At 44.5% G+C, this 20,073-nt stretch overlaps 1 protein-coding gene across 1 annotated transcript in view; it reads left to right on the top strand.

Annotated features, from left to right (window-relative positions):
* CAPN6 (calpain 6) overlaps positions 1-20,073 on the top strand; it is a 111,046-nt gene that overhangs the window by 60,005 nt on the left and 30,968 nt on the right. The window contains exons 6-7 of the mRNA XM_084814147.1: positions 14,939-15,132; positions 19,072-19,149. Coding sequence (XP_084670273.1) covers positions 14,939-15,132; positions 19,072-19,149 — 272 coding nt within the window. The remainder of the gene's footprint in view (positions 1-14,938; positions 15,133-19,071; positions 19,150-20,073) is intronic.

The raw sequence follows: 20,073 nt of genomic DNA, 5'->3' as shown, positions 1-20,073 counted from the left end.
TGTTATGTGCAGCTCCGCAGAAAAGTTGGAGCTATTGCTCTACCAAGATCTGTCCTCCGGTTTCCTGAAAGTTTTCTTCCTGTGTCAAAGAGGCTTCCGTTGTTCTGCCTCATTCTTAGGATTTTTATAATTTATTTTTGTGATGTTTCTGAGCTTACCTGATCAATGTGAGATTGCCAATGGAGCTGTTTGTGTATGTTTTCTTTGTACAACACATCTCTCTATTGCTCTGCAGCCTCCCAGGCTGCCTGCACTTCTTGATCTGAAAAAAACCCTATGGGAGCAATTATCACATGACATCTTCCCTAGACTTCAATGGAAGTGCAAGAACATGAGGAGGCTACAGGTTACCAGAGAGATTATTGTAAAATGAAAGACTGGACACTGGTGCTCACTCCTCAGCCACCTCCTAAGGCTGCAATCCTATGACCGCTAGACAGTGGCTAGACAGCCATAGGATTCGTCAGTTCCCAGAGAACTGGCTCCCCACCCCACCCCTGCTGCCTCATAGATGGCATGCATTGTCCCTGTGCTCTGTGCTTGTAAGAGTAGCATGGAGCGGGGGGAAAGAGGCATTCCCGGGGGCGGGGCGGGGAGTTTGTAAGTGCCAGTATGACACTTCCTATGTGTCATCCAGCCTCTCCACCCCACACTCTGACGTCCCATCACTAGACAGCCGAAATCGGCCATCTATTCACAAATGCAGGGTGGCTGGAGCTTGGAGGAGATGATCCCCCCCTCGCTCCTTCTGCCGTGCATTGGATAGGTGGTCTCCTCCAAGTTTGGAGGCAGCCATCTATCCACATAGGATTGCTCCCTAAGTAAGGTAAGCACAAGAAACCCAAATCCAGTCCATGAGAATTTCTCCGAAATTTCATCGCCATTGAATTTCTTTTCAAAAGCAACTTCTTTTCAATCAAATTGAATGGGAATGGTTGAAAAAAATGTGGAATAAATGTTTGGCAGAGCACTATAGAAAGCAGACATGAACAACCAAGCTCTCCTCACTGCTCACGTTGAGTTGGCTCAGAAATCAGCCAAGCTATTTCCATCCCCCAAACTATAGTATGTGTATACACACACACTTCAGCAATAGCTCGTTGTATTTTCAGACCAGTCTGAGTGTGTCACCTCCAGCCCCAACCCATCCAGCCCACCAAAACAACCTTTTCCTTCCCTTTAAGAGCCCTACTTACTAGGCCCATGATGGCAGCAGCAGAGGCAATATGCTGGGGTCCAGGAGAGAGGGAAAATGGGCTGGATGGTCTTTCGCTGCAGAACAGTGCACCAGGAAATAAGCCCCCAATGGAAAGTGTAGTTTTCCCTAGAGCTATCACCGTTCCAGTAAGGTGTATTATTGACAGGTATCTTTGTAGGAAGGACAGGAAGGCCTGGAGTGCTATGGTCCATGGGGTCATGGAGAGTCAGACACGACTTAACGATTGAACAACAACAACAAATCTTTGTAGGAAGGTGTTGGTGTGCAAAGCTAACAGTTTAACTACGCTTTTCACTAGGAGCCATTCTCCCTCTCCCTCCCCTTTATATTCCAATAGCTTACTTTTTTTCAAGCTACTTATCTAGGAGCCCCAGGGTTGTCTGGGAAGTTTTAGGAGTTCTTCAGTTAGCAGATTCAACAGAGATAGCCAGACTACCCTTCCCCTAAAATGCACAGTCACTCCCAGGAGATCGTGTTGTGTTTCATGCTATCAGCCTGGATGGGACAATGGAGTCCCCAAGAAGATCTAACTGGTGTCACACATCAACTGAGAATGCACCATAAAGCAACCCAGAAGCCAGAATCCTCCACGGAAGTTGCTTTGCAGGCACCCTGGGGTTTCTCAGGAGGAGACAATCAATGTAAAAAGTGTTCCCTGGAAGACTGGAAATTTGGAAACCATTGCTGCAACCACTCATGCTCTTCTCTTGACCTTTGTGGGAACATGATGTCCTGCCCTTTTGGAATGGGGTAAGAGATGAGTAATTCCTGGATCAGAGTTAGATGATTCAAACAGAGCTTTCCAGTTTCTAGATCAAATTTCTACTGCCTTCCCATCCCACCCCATTCATCCTATTGTGTATCTTTCATGCATACAACCAACTTTCCAAAGACGCATTTGCTGCTGGTCAATACTCATATGGTGGTGATGTCCTCTATGTTACTCTGTTATAGCCCAGATGACAAATAATCCTGTGGCATTGCTTGGTGTCTGGAGCTTTGCCATACAAAACTGCCTCTTTTATATGAGGTGAAGGCAACAAAAAGTCCTATGGCATCTTTTTAAAAAGTAACAATACATGAATGAATGGCATCAGAGTTAAGTGGATCCCACCAACATGTATCCATCTCATGTCGATTAGTGTTCTATCTCAAAAGGTAGGATTAGCACCACTTTGGGGAAGGGGCGATTAGTTTCTGGAGTGAGAAAACCATCTATAACACCAGTGCAAGTCAAGGGAAGCAGTATCGATTTCGTTAATGAAATCACACCCAGCAATTGCAGGCCTGAACATCCCTCTGAACTTTTGTTAAGTAAGTGTTACTCTAACGCTGACATGAGACATTTACCTGGGCTGACAGTATGGTTCCAGTGGTGGATCATTCTCACCTTCTCAATATAATGAGCAAAAATGGGATGTGGGGAGGAATTGCATGAGGTGGCTTTCTGCATTTATGGGAATCTTAACTGGAAACCCATGTCACAGGTCATGAGCATAGGGACATAGGAAGCTGCCTTATACTGACTCAGACCCTGGGTCCATCTAGCCCAGGACTGTTGACACTGACTGCCAGCAATGGCTTTCCAGGGCTTCAGGCAGGAATTATTTGTGTCCTATCTGGAGATTTGGGGGATTGAACCTGGGATCTTCTGCCTGCAAAGCAGGGGCTCTACCACTGAGCATGGTGGAGGGAGATGCCCACCTCCTTCTCCACTGCATGAACAGGCTGGGTAGGCTGCCATCTCATCAGGCCATAGAATGTCTTAGGACACACTGAAATGTTCCCCCATCTGTGTCTGAATTGCCTGTTTTTCAACCTTCCCCAACTTGGTGCCCTTGGACTACAACATCCAGGTTTCCTGACCATTGGCCATGCTGGTTGGGGCTGATGGGAGTTGAAGTCCAACCGTCTAGAGAGTTTGGGGAAAGCTAGCCTATTTTTTCCATTACCCAGAGGTTTCCCTGTTTGACCTATGTCAAGATTAGATGTGCCTTGTTGACATGCTCCTGCACAAATCACATGGAAGGATATAGTCAGTGGTGCTCTACGTTTATCTGTCCAACTGGATTGGGACATTTCTGCCTTTGATTTTTCTCATGCCCTATAATATATACATGCCACGTACATATTTCTTTCCATGCTGTGTAAATTCTCTTTGTAACCATCACAGTTCACCAGTGTGAATCTGTTCTTAGATATTCACAAACTTTGCCTGGGATTATCAGTGCGGACATGCGAAATATCAACCAACATGACATTTACGACACATGGGTGTACGGACAGGATTATTATTTTTTAGATTATAAAAGCATTTCCCTGGAGATTAAAAGAGGCCCTATAATGAAGTACAGTTGTCACAGGGTTCCTACTGTTGTTTATTTACCTATAAAAATGTTTATATACCAACATTTGGCCCTAAAAGGGTTTCTCATTGCAATTTACAACAATTACAGTGCAATCCTATGAATGTCCAATCAGACATATGCCCCACTGTGTTCAATGGGATTTACTCCCAGGTAAGGATGTATGGATTGTATAAAATCCACTCTGTCTGTATTTCGCGGATTGACAGGCACCTTTTGTTCCACACTCTGCTCACACAGAATGAGCAGACGATGCAAAAAAATGTGAATTTTTTTCTTTATGCAGAAAAATAATTCCATAAGAGGGTTCACAGCAATTTACATAATTTACCTCAGTGAGTAATATTCAGTATATTGTCCCCCATTCCATTCAACTTTTCCCCACATATATTTACCAGTCTCAGCAGAGACTTGCATATTTTCCTGCAAGTAAATTTTCATAAATTTGGGGGAAGTAAAATAAAGGACCTGAAAAAAGTCCATGGATTCTGCACAGCCTGAGGAGGTCAATATGAAGTGGATTCCACAGGCTGGATTCTTAGAAATCTGAGCTTATTTTAGTCTGTCTTGAATTTCTCCAGCATCCCTACTCCCAGCTAAGTGTGGATAGGATTACAGCCTTAAACTACCTTTGACATTACAACTGGGGACAATTAAAACAAGCCAAAATAAAACAGATCCACAAACAGGCAAGATTAAAATATAATAAAATCTTGGAGGAATATAATTGTATCCACCACCTAAAAGACACCAAAGAGGGGACCAGTGTAACTTCCCTTAGGAGACAGTTCCACAGTTAGGGCAACCAAAAAGGCCCTATATATCACATAAGGACACGAGAAGAGCCATGCTGGATCAAGGGTTCATCTAGTCCAGCATTCTGTTCACACAGTGGCCAACCAGCTGTTGACCAGAAACTCACAAGCAGGGCATGAGCACAACAGCACCCTCCCACCCATGTTCCCCAGCAACTGGTATACATAGGCTCAGTGCCTCTGGTACTGGAGGCAGCACATAGCCATCAAGACTAGTAGCCATTGATAGCCTTCTCCTCCAGGAATTTGCCTAACCCCCTTTTAAAGCCATCCAAATTGGTGCCCATCACTCCATCCTGTGGTAGTGAATTCCATAGTTCAACTATGCACTGTGCGAAGAAGTCCTTCCTTTTATCTGTCCTGAATCTCCCACCTTCATAGAATCATAGAATCATAGAATCATAGAATCATAGAATCATAGAATCATAGAATAGTAGGGTTGGAAGGGGCCTACAAGGCCATCGAGTCCAACCCCCTGTTCAATGCAGGAATCCAAGTCAGAGCATCCCTGACAAATGGCTTTCCAGCCTCGTCTTGAAGGCCTCCAGTGTGGGACAGCCCACCCCCTCCCTAGGGAATGGGTTCTATAGTCGCATTGCTCTAACAGTCAGGAAGTTTTTCCTGATGTTCAGCCAGAATCTGGCTTCCTGTAACTTGAGCCCATTATTCCATGTCCTGCACTCTGGGATGATCAAGAAGAGATCCTGGCCTTCTTCTCTGTGACAACCTTTCAAGTACTTGAAGAGTGCTATCATATCTCCCCTCAGTCTTCTCTTCTCAAGGCTAAACATGCCCAGTTCTTTCAGTCTCTCTTCATAGGGCTTTGTTTCCAGTCCCCTGATCATCTTTGTTGCCCTCCTCTGAACCCTCTCCAGTTTGTCTGCATCCTTCTTAAAGTGTGGTGCCCAGAACTGGACACAGTACTCCAGATGAGGCCTAACCAGTGCTGAGTAGAGGGGAACTAGTACTTCCCGGGATTTGGAAGCGATGCTTCTATGAATGCAGCCCAAAATAGCATTTGCCTTTTTTGCAGCCACATCACATTGTTGGCTCATATTCAGCTTGTGATCGACAACAATTCCAAGATCCTTCTCGCGTGTAGTGTGGTTGAGCCACGTATCCCCCATCTTGTAACTGTGCATTTGGTTTCTTTTTCCTAGGTGCAGAACTTGGCATTTGTCCCTATTAAATGCCATTCTGTTGTTTTCTGCCCAGCACTCCAGTCTATCCAGATCACTTTGAATTTTGTTTCTGTCTTCCAAAGTATTAGCTATCCCTCCCAATTTTTTTGTCATCTGCAAATTTGATCAGCATTCCCTGCACCTCCTCCTCCAAGTCATTAATACAAATGTTGAAGAGCACTGGGCCCAGGACTTAGCCCTGCGGTACCCCACTCGTTACCTCTCCCCAGTTTGAGAAGGTCCCACTGATAAGCACTCTTTGAGTCCGATTCTGTAGCCAACTGTGGATCCACATGATCGTTGTTTCATCTAGCCCACTTTGAGCTAGTTTGCTCATCAGGATATCATGGGGCACTTTGTCGAAAGCTTTGCTGAAGTCAAGGTATATGATGTCTACAGCATTCCCACAGTCTACAAGGGAGGTTACTTGATCAAAAAATGAGATCAGATTTGTCTGGCAGGACTTGTTTTTGACAAATCCATGTTGGCTTCGAGTAATCATGGCATTGTTGTCAAGGTGCTTCCAGATGGATTGCTTTATGATCTGCTCCAGAATTTTCCCAGGGATTGATGTCAGACTGACTGGTCTGTAGTTCCCAGGTTCCTCCTTTTTACCCTTTTTGAAGATAGGGACGTTAGCCCTCGTCCAGTCATCTGGCACTTCCCCCATCCTCCATGATTTCTCAAAGAGAATAGACAGCGGTTCTGAGAGTTCTTCTGCCAGTTCCTTTATGACTCTGGGATGCAGTTCATCTGGCCCTGGAGATTTGAACTCATTCAAAGTAATGAGGTGTTCCTTGACCATATGCCTGTCGATCTCAAGCTGCAATCCTGCCCCTTCAGCCTGTACTTCGCCTTTGCCAGGGGGGTCATAGACCCTCTTTTGGGAGAAGACTGAGCCAAAGTAGGAATTGATCACCTCTGCCTTTTCTTTGTCATCTGTTATCATTTTTCCATCCTTATTTAATAGCTGAACCACCATTTCTTTCCCCTGCCTTTTACTATGCACATAGCTGAAGAAAGCCTTTTTGTTGTTTTTAACATCCCTTGCTAACCTTAGCTCATTCTCAGCTTTAGCCTTCCTGACGCCATCCGTGCAATTCTGTGCTATCTGCCTGTACTCTTCCTTTGTTACTTGGCCTTCTTTCCACTTCCTATATGTGTCCTTTTTTGTTTTCAGGTTATCTCTAAGCTTTTTGTGAAGCCACATTGGCTTCTTCTGTTGTCTTCCACCTTTTCTTCTTGTTGGAATTGCTTGTGATTGTGCCTTGAGAATTTCCTTTTTTAAAAGCTCCCACCCATCTTGGACTCCTTTTCTCGCTAGCATTGCTTGCCATGGGACCTTACTGATCATTGTTCTGAGTTTATGAAAATCAGCTTTCCTAAAATCCAGGGTACGCGTTTGACTACACTCAGCTTTTGCTTCCCTTAGAACCAAGAACGCAAGTACAACATGGTCGCTTTCCCCCAGAGTTCCTGTAACTGCTACTTTATCCACTAAGTCATCTCTGTTGGTTAGGATCAAGTCAAGGATAGCCGATCCTCTAGTTCCTTCCTCTACTTTCTGTAGGAGGAAGTTATCCACCACACAAGTCAGGAATTTCCTGGAGGGGCCATGTTTTGCAGAATTTGTCTCCCAACAAATATCGGGGAAATTGAAGTCCCCCATTACTACTACATCATGCTTCCTTAAAACATTGGCTATTTGCTTTTCAAAAGTTTCATCCTTGTCTTCTCCTTGATTGGGTGGCCGGTAGTAGACTCCGACCACCAGGTTCCTTTTATTCTTTGCTCCATTTATTTCAACCCAGATGCTCTCGATGGGGCTACCAAGCTCCTCCTCCTGTATTTCTGTGCAGAGATATGTATTTTTCACATACAGTGCAACGCCACCTCCCTTTCTGTTCCTCCTGTTCTTTTTGAACAAGTTATATCCTTCCACTGCTGTATTCCAGTCATGAGAGTCATCCCACCAAGTCTCAGTTATACCTATCAAGTCATGATTTCCCTCTTGTATTAAGAGTTCAAGTTCGTTCTGTTTGTTTCCCATACTCTGGGCATTAGTATATAGACATCGAAGACCATGTGCTTCATAGTCTGGCTTTCTTCCTACATGTGTCTGAAGACTATTGGGCGCTATCAGAGCTGTTCTCTCCATTGCAGTGCATGCGCCTATGTCCGTCGTTACCCCCAACATTACATCTTCCTTCCCCGTAGGATTCAGTTTAAAGCCCTCCTGATGAAGTTCTTCATGCTGTGGCCAAACACATTCTTCCCATCCTTTGTGAGGTGCAACCCATCCCTAGCCAACAGCCCATCTTCCAGGAAGTATAGCCCGTGGTCCCAGAATCCAAATCTCTCTCGTCGGCACCACCTTCGTAGCCAGTCATTCACCCGGAGTATTTTTCGTTCCCTTTCTATCCCTCTTCTAACTACTGGAAGGATGGATGAGAAAAGTATCTGGGCCCCAAAGTTCTTGAGTTTCCTTCCCAAAGCTTCAAAGTCTGACGTGATCTCTTCGTAGCTCCGCTTGGCGGTATCATTTGTTCCCACATGGATGAGAAGAAAGGGATACCTGTCAGTGAGCTTTATGAGTGCAGGCAACCTTTCAGTCACGTCTCTAATCTGTTCTCCCGGGAGACAACATACCTGGCGAGTCCATGGGTCTTCGCGACATACTTGGGTCTCGATCCCACGCAGCAAGGAGTCTCCCACTACTACCACTCTTCTTCTTCTTGTAGGCCTGGGTTTCATGGCCTCTGTTTGACTGACCTTCAGCCTCTTGCTCACTCTCATGCAGGTTCCCCTGTGATTCTTCCTCTGCAGGCTGTCCTCCAGTCTCATCCGCAAGTACCTGGAATCGGTTCCACAGCTCCACTGCTTCCACTGGTGCAGAGTGGCGTCTAGTTCTTCTCCTCCTCACTGTCACCCTTTTCCAAGGAGTATCCTCTATTCCATTTTTCTTCACCTCATCATTTCCCACTGCCTCATCTTGCTGTTGCTCTTCAAGCTTCTGGTCTGCCCTTTGCTGCTGTAGTTCCCCCATTCTGTCCAAGAACTCTTCGTGTTCTCTTATTCCCCGGAGGGTCGACAGTCGCCGCTCCAGTCCACTTACTTTTTCCTCAGGCAGCGTGATCAACTTGCACTTGTTGCAGGTGTAGGCCATGTTGTTCTCAGGCAAGAAAACAAACATTGCACACACCTTGCAGGTCACCACCACTGGAGAGTCTTGTCCTTCCATAGCCTCTTTTCCCTTTTTGTGTCTAGCTTTGTGATTGTTCTAGACTAGCCTGTGCCTGCTCCTCTACTCAGTAGAGGTTAAAAGCAGAGTCCCACTGGTGTGAAAGTGTGTGTTACAAGACAAATAAATGGAAAAAAGTTAGTTAAAATAAAAAATAAAAATAATTTTAAAAAAAAGTTAGGGGCCTCCCCCTTGACCTCCCCTGCTGAACTCCCCTGGCCAACTCCTGTTTGCTCCCCCTGTTGGCTCGCTCTCTGGGAGCTTGCCTGCTTCTGTAGTCCCTGGACCAGCTGGAGCAGCTTGCTCTGCTCTGCTCTGCTCAGCTGGGAGGCGGGAAACAGACTGAAGCTTCCCGCCCAGTCAGCTGCTGGGAGTACTCAGGCCACACCCCTCCAATTCAGTTGGAGCTCTCAGAAGCACCTGGTGAGCTCACAGCCAATCAGAAGGATAAAGGGCAGCCCCCTGGGCTTCCTGCAACCCACTTACCTCTTAGCCTCTGTCTAGGCATAGGATGACCCTGGGTTCTAGTCTCCCTCTCCACATTTTCCACACCGTGTATAATTTGGTACACCTCTGTCCTGTCTCCCCTGACCCTCCTTTTTTTCCAAGCTGAGCAATCCCAGCTGTTGTAACCTTCCCTCATAGGGGAGATGCTCCAGCCCCTTGATCATTTTAGTTGCCCTTTTCTGCACTTTCCCCACCAGCTGTACCTCTCTAGTGGCAGAATATGCAGCAGTGTGCCTCTGAAGATGAAAACCATGGACAGGTAGGTTTAAGTAGGACATGCTGGTCCTTCATCCTGGTTCCATGCCATTTAGAGCTTTATTTTTATAAGCTTAAACATTAGCGTCTTGCTAGTTGTGTGGTGGACAGCTGTGGACAGCTTGATTCAATTGCTCTATTCCCTTCTGCTAATGAATTCAGCAGAAAGGACCAAAAAGTTTATTGTATCTTAGCAATTTGCCATTATACAGAGTTATGAGAGGGAAAGATCATTATACAATTTTGAACTCTGCTAAGAGACCCTCAAAAATTGAATAATTTTCCTTACAGCCTTTAAGCTTTGTAATGAGCATCTGTAAGACATTGACAAGAAATTTAGATGTTCTGAAAGATGCATATTTGTCAGCATTAGACAACAGAAAGCAAACCTTTACAAGAGATGACCTTCCCTTCCACGATTTTAACAAAGGATGAATATATCTGGCTCTAAGATCATTATAGATAGAGCATTCTATAAATGCATGAATAATATCTTCAGCAGATACAGAATCGCAACTGCATACTCAGTCCTTTTTAGGAATCCCTTTATGCTGCCCACCCAGTCTGCCAAAGAGGTAACATTTAATCTTGCTTGAGTAACCTCATTTTAACATTTGGCAGATCTACCAAGTATTTGGGGAGTGATAGGTATGAATAATGAATTCAGCAAATAGTTCAAAATTGTTCTTTGGGGACAAGACCTCTATCAATTCAGCATAGAGGATAAACTAGATTCCCTCACAACTTTTGCCCTACCAAAAATAGATGGTTTTACAGGCAATATGGTATTTTACTCAATGCAGAGTTTTCAATTCATGCGTATACACCACTGTAGAAAGATAACATATTTCTTGGTTGATCAGATAATCTAGAGGTTCTGCGTATGACTGCAGAAAGCATTTATTTACTAAGAAGAAATTGTTTCTGTTTAAAAAGAAAGAGTGTCACAATTTAGTCTGGCAAAGTGGGACCAAGAGTAATAGAGGTCTTTGCAGCCTTTGCAGCTTTAACGAGAAGGAATCGTCTTATGAGCCCCTTATGCTGTCATGGAAACACATGCTGTCTTATTTGTGAAGAAACACAAGTGAGGAATTGTCAGAGAGCTTTGAGACCCATGGGAAATGTCAGCGGATCTCAATATAACTTTTGAAGTGGTTCTGTATGAGCTGTTGTTATGGACACACACGCTGCAGACCGGACATTAGTCAGCACTGAGTTTGAAGACGGTTAGAGAATTGCTCAACCTATTTGTTTTCTTATTCTTCTTCATATAACCCGCCAACTTTAGAGCTGGGTGTGTGTTTTAAAACAACGAAAATTGCCACGCTACTAAAAACAACCGAGAGGAGAAAGGGGATATTCCAAGACTGAAAACTGGTTTTAATCCTTCATAAGAAAATTGGGTCCTTTTGCATCTCAGACAATACCCTCAATATGTCAGGAAACGTTTGGGGAAGCTGCCCCCTTTCATAAGCCGAGTTATGATTTTATTACATTTTTTTTATCCTGCCATTCCACCAAGATGGAATGAGCTTCCGTCGTGCATTAAAAACGTGGTTGTTCAGGCAGGCATTTGGGGTGGGTTAGGGTATTTTAGAAAATGTTTTTATTGTAGAATTTTAATGTTTTAAACTGTTTTATTGTATGTTGTACATCGTCCAGAGTGGCTGGGTGACCAGCCAGATGGGCGATTAATAAATTTAATAATAAATAAAATAAATAAAATAAATAAAATAAGATGGTGAACATTTTATCCTCACAACAACCTTGTGAGGTATGTTAGTCTGAGAAAGGGGGAGTAAAGGGGCTGCCCCAGGATCATCCAATAAGCTTCATGACTGAGTGGGGATTTGAACCAAGATCTCCCCATTCCTAGTGCTTTAACCATTCTACCACATTGATCTCTTTTTACAGAAATTGACATCACCTATACAAAGTCCCAATAATATATAAACAGTACTTATGTTTTACTAATATATACTATCAAAAACATTTAGGGTGCAATCCTATGGGGATAGGCATCTGCCTCTGAACTCAGAGGCAACCACCTATCCAATGCAGGGCAAGAGAAGCACAAAGGGTTCGTCCCCTCCGTGCTTCAGCCACCCCACACTTGCAGCTAGACATCCAATTTCAGCTGTCTAGCCATGGGAAGGTGGAGCAGGGGAAGCAGCTGCCGGACGACACATAGGATGCATTGTACCAGCATTTCCGCCTTCCCCGCTCCAGAATGCCCCCCAGAACACCCCATTTTCACTGCTCCGTGCTCCTCTTATGAGCGCGGAGCACGAGGCCATTCTGAGCTGCCTGTGAGGCAACGTGGGAGTGGGGGAAGGTCAGTTCTCTGGGAACCAACCTCGGAGTGCAGGCTCCGAGGTTTGTTCCTGGAAACTGACATATCCTATGGCCATCTAGCTGCTGACAAGTGGCCATATGATTGCTCTCTCCGATGCTTAAATACATACAAACCTCAATTTACAATACACACAATAGATACTATACACCTCCAACTATTGATCAATGGTAGAAGTGTGTTTCAACACGTCCTTTTCAGGTTCATATATATTTGTAAAGCTTTTAATTCAGGAGGGGGGAGGGATCCTTTTCCCAAACCTGCAAGTTAGAGGAATTGTACTTACCGCAAAACTATTTTGGGAGGACTACTGCTCATTACCAACTCCAGCTGTAGTCTGACAAAAGGAATTTGTTCCCGAGGAACTAGAAGCTATTTTTTAAAAAACAAAAAACAAAACATGAACTTGAAAATACGTTGTGTTGAAATAGGTTTCACTGTCGATCTGTAGCTGAAGAGGCTGGTAGTATCTACTGTATCTATTGTAATTCAATATTTGTATGCATTTAAGCATCTATATAATTTTAATTTTATATATTAGTACAATATATAAAATCAAAGATATTACTGGATCTTTGCATTTGTGGCATTGATTACAATGGGGAGACCCTTCTTGTGTGCATTTTTATCCTTAGATTTTGTCTTTCTATAGAGACAAATACTAGTATACAAGAAGTTCAAGTAGAGATGGATGGACTCACCTTGGTGTGGGACATTGGTCATGCTCCAAGTTGCCACTGGTGCCGCCACCCACACCCAGTTGCCACACTGCATGGGCCCCTCAACGGCTCAACAAGTGACCAACAAGCTCCATGGACCCACCCGCTCCTTCCCTGAGCTGCCATTTTGCACAACAATGGTGGCTCAGGCATTTCCGGGAAGGGAATGTTGCGTAGGTTGCAGCCATAAAGGACGATCTGTGCAACATCACAGGGAAGGAGCAGATGGGCTGACGGACACTTGTGGACCACATGGTGCTCACAGACAGGTCTGGTGAGTGCCACATAGTCCATGAACAGGGAACTGAGTGGAGGTGAGTCCATAGGATTCCACCTTCATATCAGGTACCTGTGACATCCCTAAGTTCAAGTAACAGTGCCCCAGCCCTGATCTGGAAGGTTTTCAATCTACACTACAGATTATAACATGAGACCAGTGATTTCGATGGTCTAATTCTCTCTACAGTGGTAAACCTGTCTCTTGGCTGTACCACTTCAGATTGTAGGTGGGAGCTCACATGACAGACTGCTCCTCCATGCAAACAAATAAATATTCCCTGCATGTCTGGAAGAATAGTTGTAGCCTATCGTTCTCCTTGACAGGCATATTTTCTATGTACAAGCCATTTTTGTATGTGAAGGAATATTCAGTCACGTTGTGAACCCTAATTTGCAGACTCGAGTGTTACATTCCAGATTCAGAAAGAACTAGGCTTATATTGAGTGTTCGGAATAAGCCCCGCCAGACCAGTCTTAACCCTTTTTTGATACCATCACTGGTAGATTCTATCTACACTGGTCTGGTAGATCATGGGAACACAGTGGACAGAGTATTTATGTATGTATGTATTTCATTTTTGTACCACCCCATAGCCAAAGCTGTCTGGGTGGTTCACAAAATTAAAACCACAAAAATATGACAGAAAATACAATATAAACTAAAATAGACTAAAACTACAGAATAAAAATACAACCAGAGTAAAGCCTAGCAGCAGTGCAGATATTTAAAACACAATGGCAGATTTAAGACAGCAGAGCTAAAAAAAACCAAAACCCTGGAATGCTAAAATGGTAAAACTGCCTGGGAAAATAAAAAGGTTTTCACCTGGCACCAGAAAGTAAATAATGAGTAGAAAATCCTCAAAACGAACCTGATCCCATAGAGCATTCACCTAGTGGGATCATATTCTTCACAATGAGCAAATCAGAGCTTTTCTTTAGCCCACCAGTTCTAGGTCTGTGATGGAAGACACCCCCCATGCCAAGACAACATAAATCGAATGGCTTTTATTTGTATTTGCTGTGTCAGCCATTCATTCTAACTTAGGGACACCTCCCAGTTTCTAAAGAATCCAGTACAGAAATTGGACACTCACGGGGGACATTTTCCAGTGTTATTGTGTGCCAAAGTTTTCTTAGTGTTTGGCAGGGATGGTGTGGGCACCCAGATGGGTCCGGGAGTCTGACAGACTCCCTCCCCCTTGCACCTCTGGGCCTCACCCACCAAGCTGCTGCCCCCATTTGCACAGTCCTGGACTTGCTCGCACACACACACAGCCCGCTCACCAAACCAGGGGCTTCCATGAATTTAATATTACACACATGTCAGCTGTAAAGGCCCATCTACGCAACATTACAAGGCTAAATGGCCTATTTACGCTTGTAATGTTGCATAGATGGGACCTTTACGCCCACCATGTGCGCAATATTAAATTCACAGAAGTTCCTGAGTGGCCATGTTTTTTAACAAAATTGTGACCATAGGAATGATGCACGCTCGCACATGGCTCAGGGAAGGTGTGGGTGGCTCGGCGAGCATGGAGGATACAAACGAGCAAGTCCAGAGACATGAGAGCTGGGACAACAGCCTGCCTGGTGCATGGAGGACCCAGATTAGGGGGGGGGCGGTCCATCCATCCCTAGTATTTTCTGATGGACAACCTGTAGTCATTTCTGTTCGCCCTTCATCCATAGTATCAACTTGATGCTATGATGGAAAAGAGCATTAAGGCTGAAATCCTATACCAATTACCAAGGAATAAGCCCCACTGAACTCAATGAGACTTATTTCTGAATAGACATATAGGAATCTAATGTAAAACATTTATTAGTATTCCATCAAGCTATGCAGAGAACCTTAGTTTACAGTCAGGTAGAACATACATGGGGTGGGGGGTGATGAAGGAACCTATAGCAGCATTTGAGGAAAAATAGATTATCTGTCTGTTCCTCAAATATGTGTTTTAATGCTCATGTATATCCCTGTTTATCTTATGCCACAGGCTCTGTCCTCCAGTGATTTTGAGACAGAGACCAAGATGGGTTTGGTCAAGAGCCATGCCTACTCAGTGACAGCAGTCCTGAAGATGAGCCTTGGAGAAAAGCGTCTATCATGGGCAAAGTCTGAGAAACTCTTCATGATCAAGTTGCGGAATCCCTGGGGAGAGAAAGAGTGGAACGGTGCATGGAGTGACAAGTAAGCACTGCAAACTTTGATGTCCAGAAGCCTTAGCTTGTCACTTTTTGAGGGAGATGCAAATCCTTACACAGAGGCTAAAGAAGGTTCACAGTCAAGTGCACGAACATCCCAAGGGCAATGACAGAAGTAGGATTGTCAGTATGGTTTGATTTAATGGATTGATCTGGAGCATGTCCAGAGGAGGAGCAATCACAGGAGAGGCAATCAGGATGGTGATAGGTCTGAAAACGAAGTCCTGTGGTGAATGGTTGAACCTAGAGTTGGATATATGCTGGAGCCTGGAGAAGAGAAAATGAAGGGGGACATGACAGCAGTCTTCGAGTATGTGAAGGGCTGCCATGCATAAGGTGGAGCAGACTTGTTCTCTGATGCTCCAAAGGGCAGGAATGGAACCAAAGGCAGGAAAGGAAGGGAAACAGATTGTAATTAAATAGCGGGAGAAACTTCTCACCAGTATGAACTAGGGATACTCGAGAAATTTGAGACGGACTAAAATGAGCTCGGATTTCTAAGAATCTGACCTGTGGAAGCCACTGCAGAGCGACCCCCCTCAGGCCATGCAGAGTCCGTGGACTTCTGGATGATTTTTTTACTTTCCCAGAATTTATGTATATAAATTTGTAGGAAAATAAGTATGTTTCTGCTGAGGAAATGTCTATGACCCCCTGGCAAAGGCAAAGTACAGGCTGAAGGGGCAGGATTGCAGCTTGAGATCGATAGGCATATGGTCATGGTACACCTAATTACTTTGAATGAGTTCAAATCTCCAGGGCCAGATGAACTGCATCCTAGAGTAATAAAGGAACTGGCAGAAGAACTCTCAGAACCGCTGTCTATTCTGTTTGAGAAATCATGGAAGACAGGGGAAGTGCCAGATGACTGGAGGAGGGCGAATGTTGTCCCTATCTTCAAAAATGGTAAAAAGGAGGAACCTGGGAACTACAGACCACTCAGTCTGACATCAATCCCTGGGAAAATTCTGGAGCAGATGATAAAGCAATCCATCTGTAAGCACCTTGAAAACAATGCAGTGATTACTCGAAGCCAACATGGATTTGTCAAGAACTAGTCCTGCCAGACAAATCTGATCTCATTTTTTGATCAAGTAACCTCCCTTGTGGACCGTGGGAATGCTGTAGACATCATATACCTCGACTTCAGCAAAGCTTTTGACAAAGTGCCCCATGATATCCTGATGAGCAAACTAGCTCAAAGTGGGCTAGATGAAACAACGATCCGATCAATCCACAGTTGCCTACAGAATCGGACTCAAAGAGTGCTTATCAATGGGACCTTCTCAAACTGGGGAGAGGTAACGAGTGGGGTACCGCAGGGCTCAGTCCTGGGCCCAGTGCTCTTCAACATTTGTATTAATGACTTGGAGGAGGAGGTGCAGGGAATGCTGATAAAATCTGCAGATGACACAGAATTGGGCGGGATAGCTAATACCTTGGAAGACAGAAACAAAATTCAAAGTGATCTGGATAGACTGGAGCACTGGGCAGAACACAACAGAATGACATTTAATAGGGATCAATGCTCAGAGGGTTCAGGGGAGGGCAACAAAGAGGATCAGGGGACTGGAAACAAAGCCCTACGATGAGAGACTGAAGGAACTGGGCATGTTTAGCCTTGAGAAGAGAAGACTGAGGGGAGATAGGATAGTGCTCTTCAAGTACTTGAAAGGTTGTCACAGAGAAGAAGGCCAGGATCTCTTCTTGATCATCCCAGAGTACAGGACACGGAATAATGGGCTTAAGTGACAGGAAGCCAGATTCTGGCTGAACATCAGGAAAACCTTCCTGACTGTTAGAGCAATACGACAATGGAACCAATGACCTAGGGAGGTGGCGGGCTCTCCCACACTGGAGGCATTCAAGACGAGGCTGGACAGCCATCTGTCAGGGATGCTCTGACTTGGTTCCTGCATTGAGCAGGGGGTTGGACTTGATGGCCTTGTAGGCACCTTCCAACCCTACTATTCTATGATTCTATGATTCTATGATTCTATGATTCTATGATCTTTCCTAAGTGCTGAAAGCACTTATATGTTATCTTGCCATAGCCCTTGCAACAACCCCAGTTTTTGGTTCAATGTGAAGACGTCCCTCATTTTTCAGGAGCTTTTCCAAATGCTGAGATAGCCTGAGGCAAAAGGGAACATCGCACCTCCATTTGTACAAAACGTGCTGTTTATTCAAGACAAAAACAGCCATTAACTTCCACTCAGGTTCCATTGAAATTGGAACCGGACTGTCTCAAATGACAAAAATAATAACGGTATGACTTCTTAGTCATACTCCCCCTTCCCTTTGCCTACATTTCACTCTAATGACAAGAGACAACTTTTTGGGAAAAGTTGATTAAGGAAGCTTAACTAGAGGCCCATTCTACACATAGGGATGGATGGTCCCACCCACTGTCTGGGTTCTCTGGGCGCCCTGCCCAACCCCCACTTGCATGTCCCCAGACCCACGCTCGAGCTCCCACCACTCAGCAAGCCACCCGCATTCATCCAGGCCCCATTCTTGAGTTCTGCAATCACCACAGGGTAGGGGATGGCAATCACGAAAATGCACATTCTCAGGAACATGGGTTCAATAACAGAGGCTTTATTCTCACATGGGAGGCTGAATTATTTATTATTATTTATTAAATTTATTAATCACTCATCTGGCTGGTCACCCAGCCACTCTGGGTGATGTACAACATATAATGAAACAGTTTAAAATAATAAAATTCTACAATAAAAACATTTTCTAAAATACCCTAACCCACCCCAAATGAAGAATTTTGCTCAGTCCCCATTTTGAAGCAAACCAGCCTGATTCACACCACCTGAACCAATGTGTGCCTTGCAACACAATTATCCTTCCAATTTTTCACATCTCCTAATTTTGTGACACAGTCTTTGGCTTTAAACATGTACCCTGGTGCTTATAAAAATGTGTTATTTTATGCTGCAATGCATATAAACTAGCAGAGGTAGGAGGGACCAGAGACAGAGTGAGAGGTGGGGGAAGCAAAGTGAGAGACAGGAATGTAAGAAATAAAAAAGCCCATGATGTTGTGACTTGTGAGAGGCAAGGGAAGGGGAGGGAGTAGCAGCAACATAGCCAGAGGAGGAATGGGCTGGGGGAAAGGACTCAGGCAGCAAACTCAAGGAGAGGAAGCAGGAAGTTACATGTGAGAAGTAAAAAAGCCCATGATGATGTGCACTTGTACAGATAAAATTAGTGTTTGGAGATTTTCTGCAAATCTGCGTCCTCTTGTGCCGTCTTTTTTGGTGATACATTGCCTCTTTTTTTGGTGATTTGTAAGTGGCCATCCCACCCATCAAGAAAGCATGTGTCTCCCTTTGTAAGGAGGTCCATGGAAGTCATTCCTCTACAGACAGAGAACTAACTTTCTCTCTGATTCTAAGCCACTTATGAATCACCCAAAAAGATTCTGAGAATTAGCCTTCTGAGACTATGCGATTCCGCGGAGCCGCCGGCCAGCTCTGGAGCGCCAGCAATACGGCCGCCATTGGCATGCCATATTGCTGGCTGAGGCTGACTCCATATGCAAATGAGAATTAACCTTCTGAGACTATGAGAACACACACACTAGCGATGCACTGAAACATTCTGTTGTGGTGCCCCACTTGTTCCCTCTAATATCTTGTGTCCCTTTATGGGAAAAGAAGGGCCCATAGGGACAGAGCACATGCTTTGCATAAAGAAGGTTCTAGTTTCAAGCCCTGGCATCTCCGGTTCTGATGGAGGCAGGGGGGAGGGGGGATTATAGGCAGCTGGGCTGAGAAACACCTTCATCAGAGACCTCGTGGATGAGTGATGTGGCTAAGCATACCACATCTTCATGTGTTTGTATGAATAAAAAGGGATATTCAGTTGAACAAATCCTCTTTTCTTTTCTTTTTTTCCTCACCTCCAGATCAGAGGAGTGGAAAAAAGTGAGCAAAGCAGAACGCAAGAGGTTAGGACTCACTATTGACAATGATGGAGAGTTCTGGTGAGCAAAGGCATTTGTGTCATTGGTTAAGCATGGATTGTGACCTAAGCTGAAAGGCCCATAGCATTTCACAGGCAGGTGGGGAGATCGGGGTGATGGGCCAACTCCAAGTTCAGGCACCCCCTTTTCCACTTCATGACTTCATGCCACATCTCTTGACTCCAGCTGCGCTATACACCAGCCATGGAAAGATTCCCATGGCTTTTTCTGTCTCATCTCTCCTCCCACTTCAATATCCCCCCCTTGATATGTCTAGCCCACCCCAACACCCTTCTGTTTCTGTCTATCTTCCTCTCACTTGCTCTCACCCAAACACATACCTCTTCTCTCTCTGTCTCTCTCTCCCTCTCTCTCTCTCAGCCAAACTAGATGTTCCCGTCATGGAACTCTTCACATTTTGTTTTGTTTTGTTTCTTAAAAAAACAGCCATCAAGTGGTATTATTCTACTGTTACTCACAACAAGGAAAATATACAGGAGCAAAAATTGTAGCCATATGTTTTCCCTTCCACGCCTAATAATTTCGGGAGGGTGAAAATGGGGAAGGCAAAGGCTTGCACTCCCTTTCCCTATGCAGCTGCTTTATAAGAAGAACCAATTAGCTTGGCAAACATCAAGTTTGGTTCCCAATATTCCTTTGGCTCTGAATATTCCTTTGGCTCTCAATATTTGTTTCCACATAGGCAGCACTTTACTTTTCACTATAATAATGAATCCCAGCCATTTTATAATGTAGTAAAATCTGTTTGGGGTGGTGGTAGAGCTTGATGAGTTTTTGTTAGCTCCCCCCACCCCAATTCCAGTTCATTTTCTGCGAACTGGCCCGATTCAATCTGCAGCAAGTCAGGCCAATTAGCAGATTTTCCATGTGTTTTTTTTAATTTGCACAAATTACAGCTGCAGTTAATGAGATCTTAATGACATA

This window comes from Heloderma suspectum, chromosome 9 (assembly GCF_057233095.1).
Source record: "Heloderma suspectum isolate Gila_16-S chromosome 9, 16-S_ref, whole genome shotgun sequence".
NCBI classification, from domain to species: Eukaryota; Metazoa; Chordata; class Lepidosauria; order Squamata; family Helodermatidae; genus Heloderma; species Heloderma suspectum.
The sequence above is the reverse complement of the archived record's forward strand: the minus strand, read 5'-3'. Positions and strand labels throughout refer to the sequence as shown.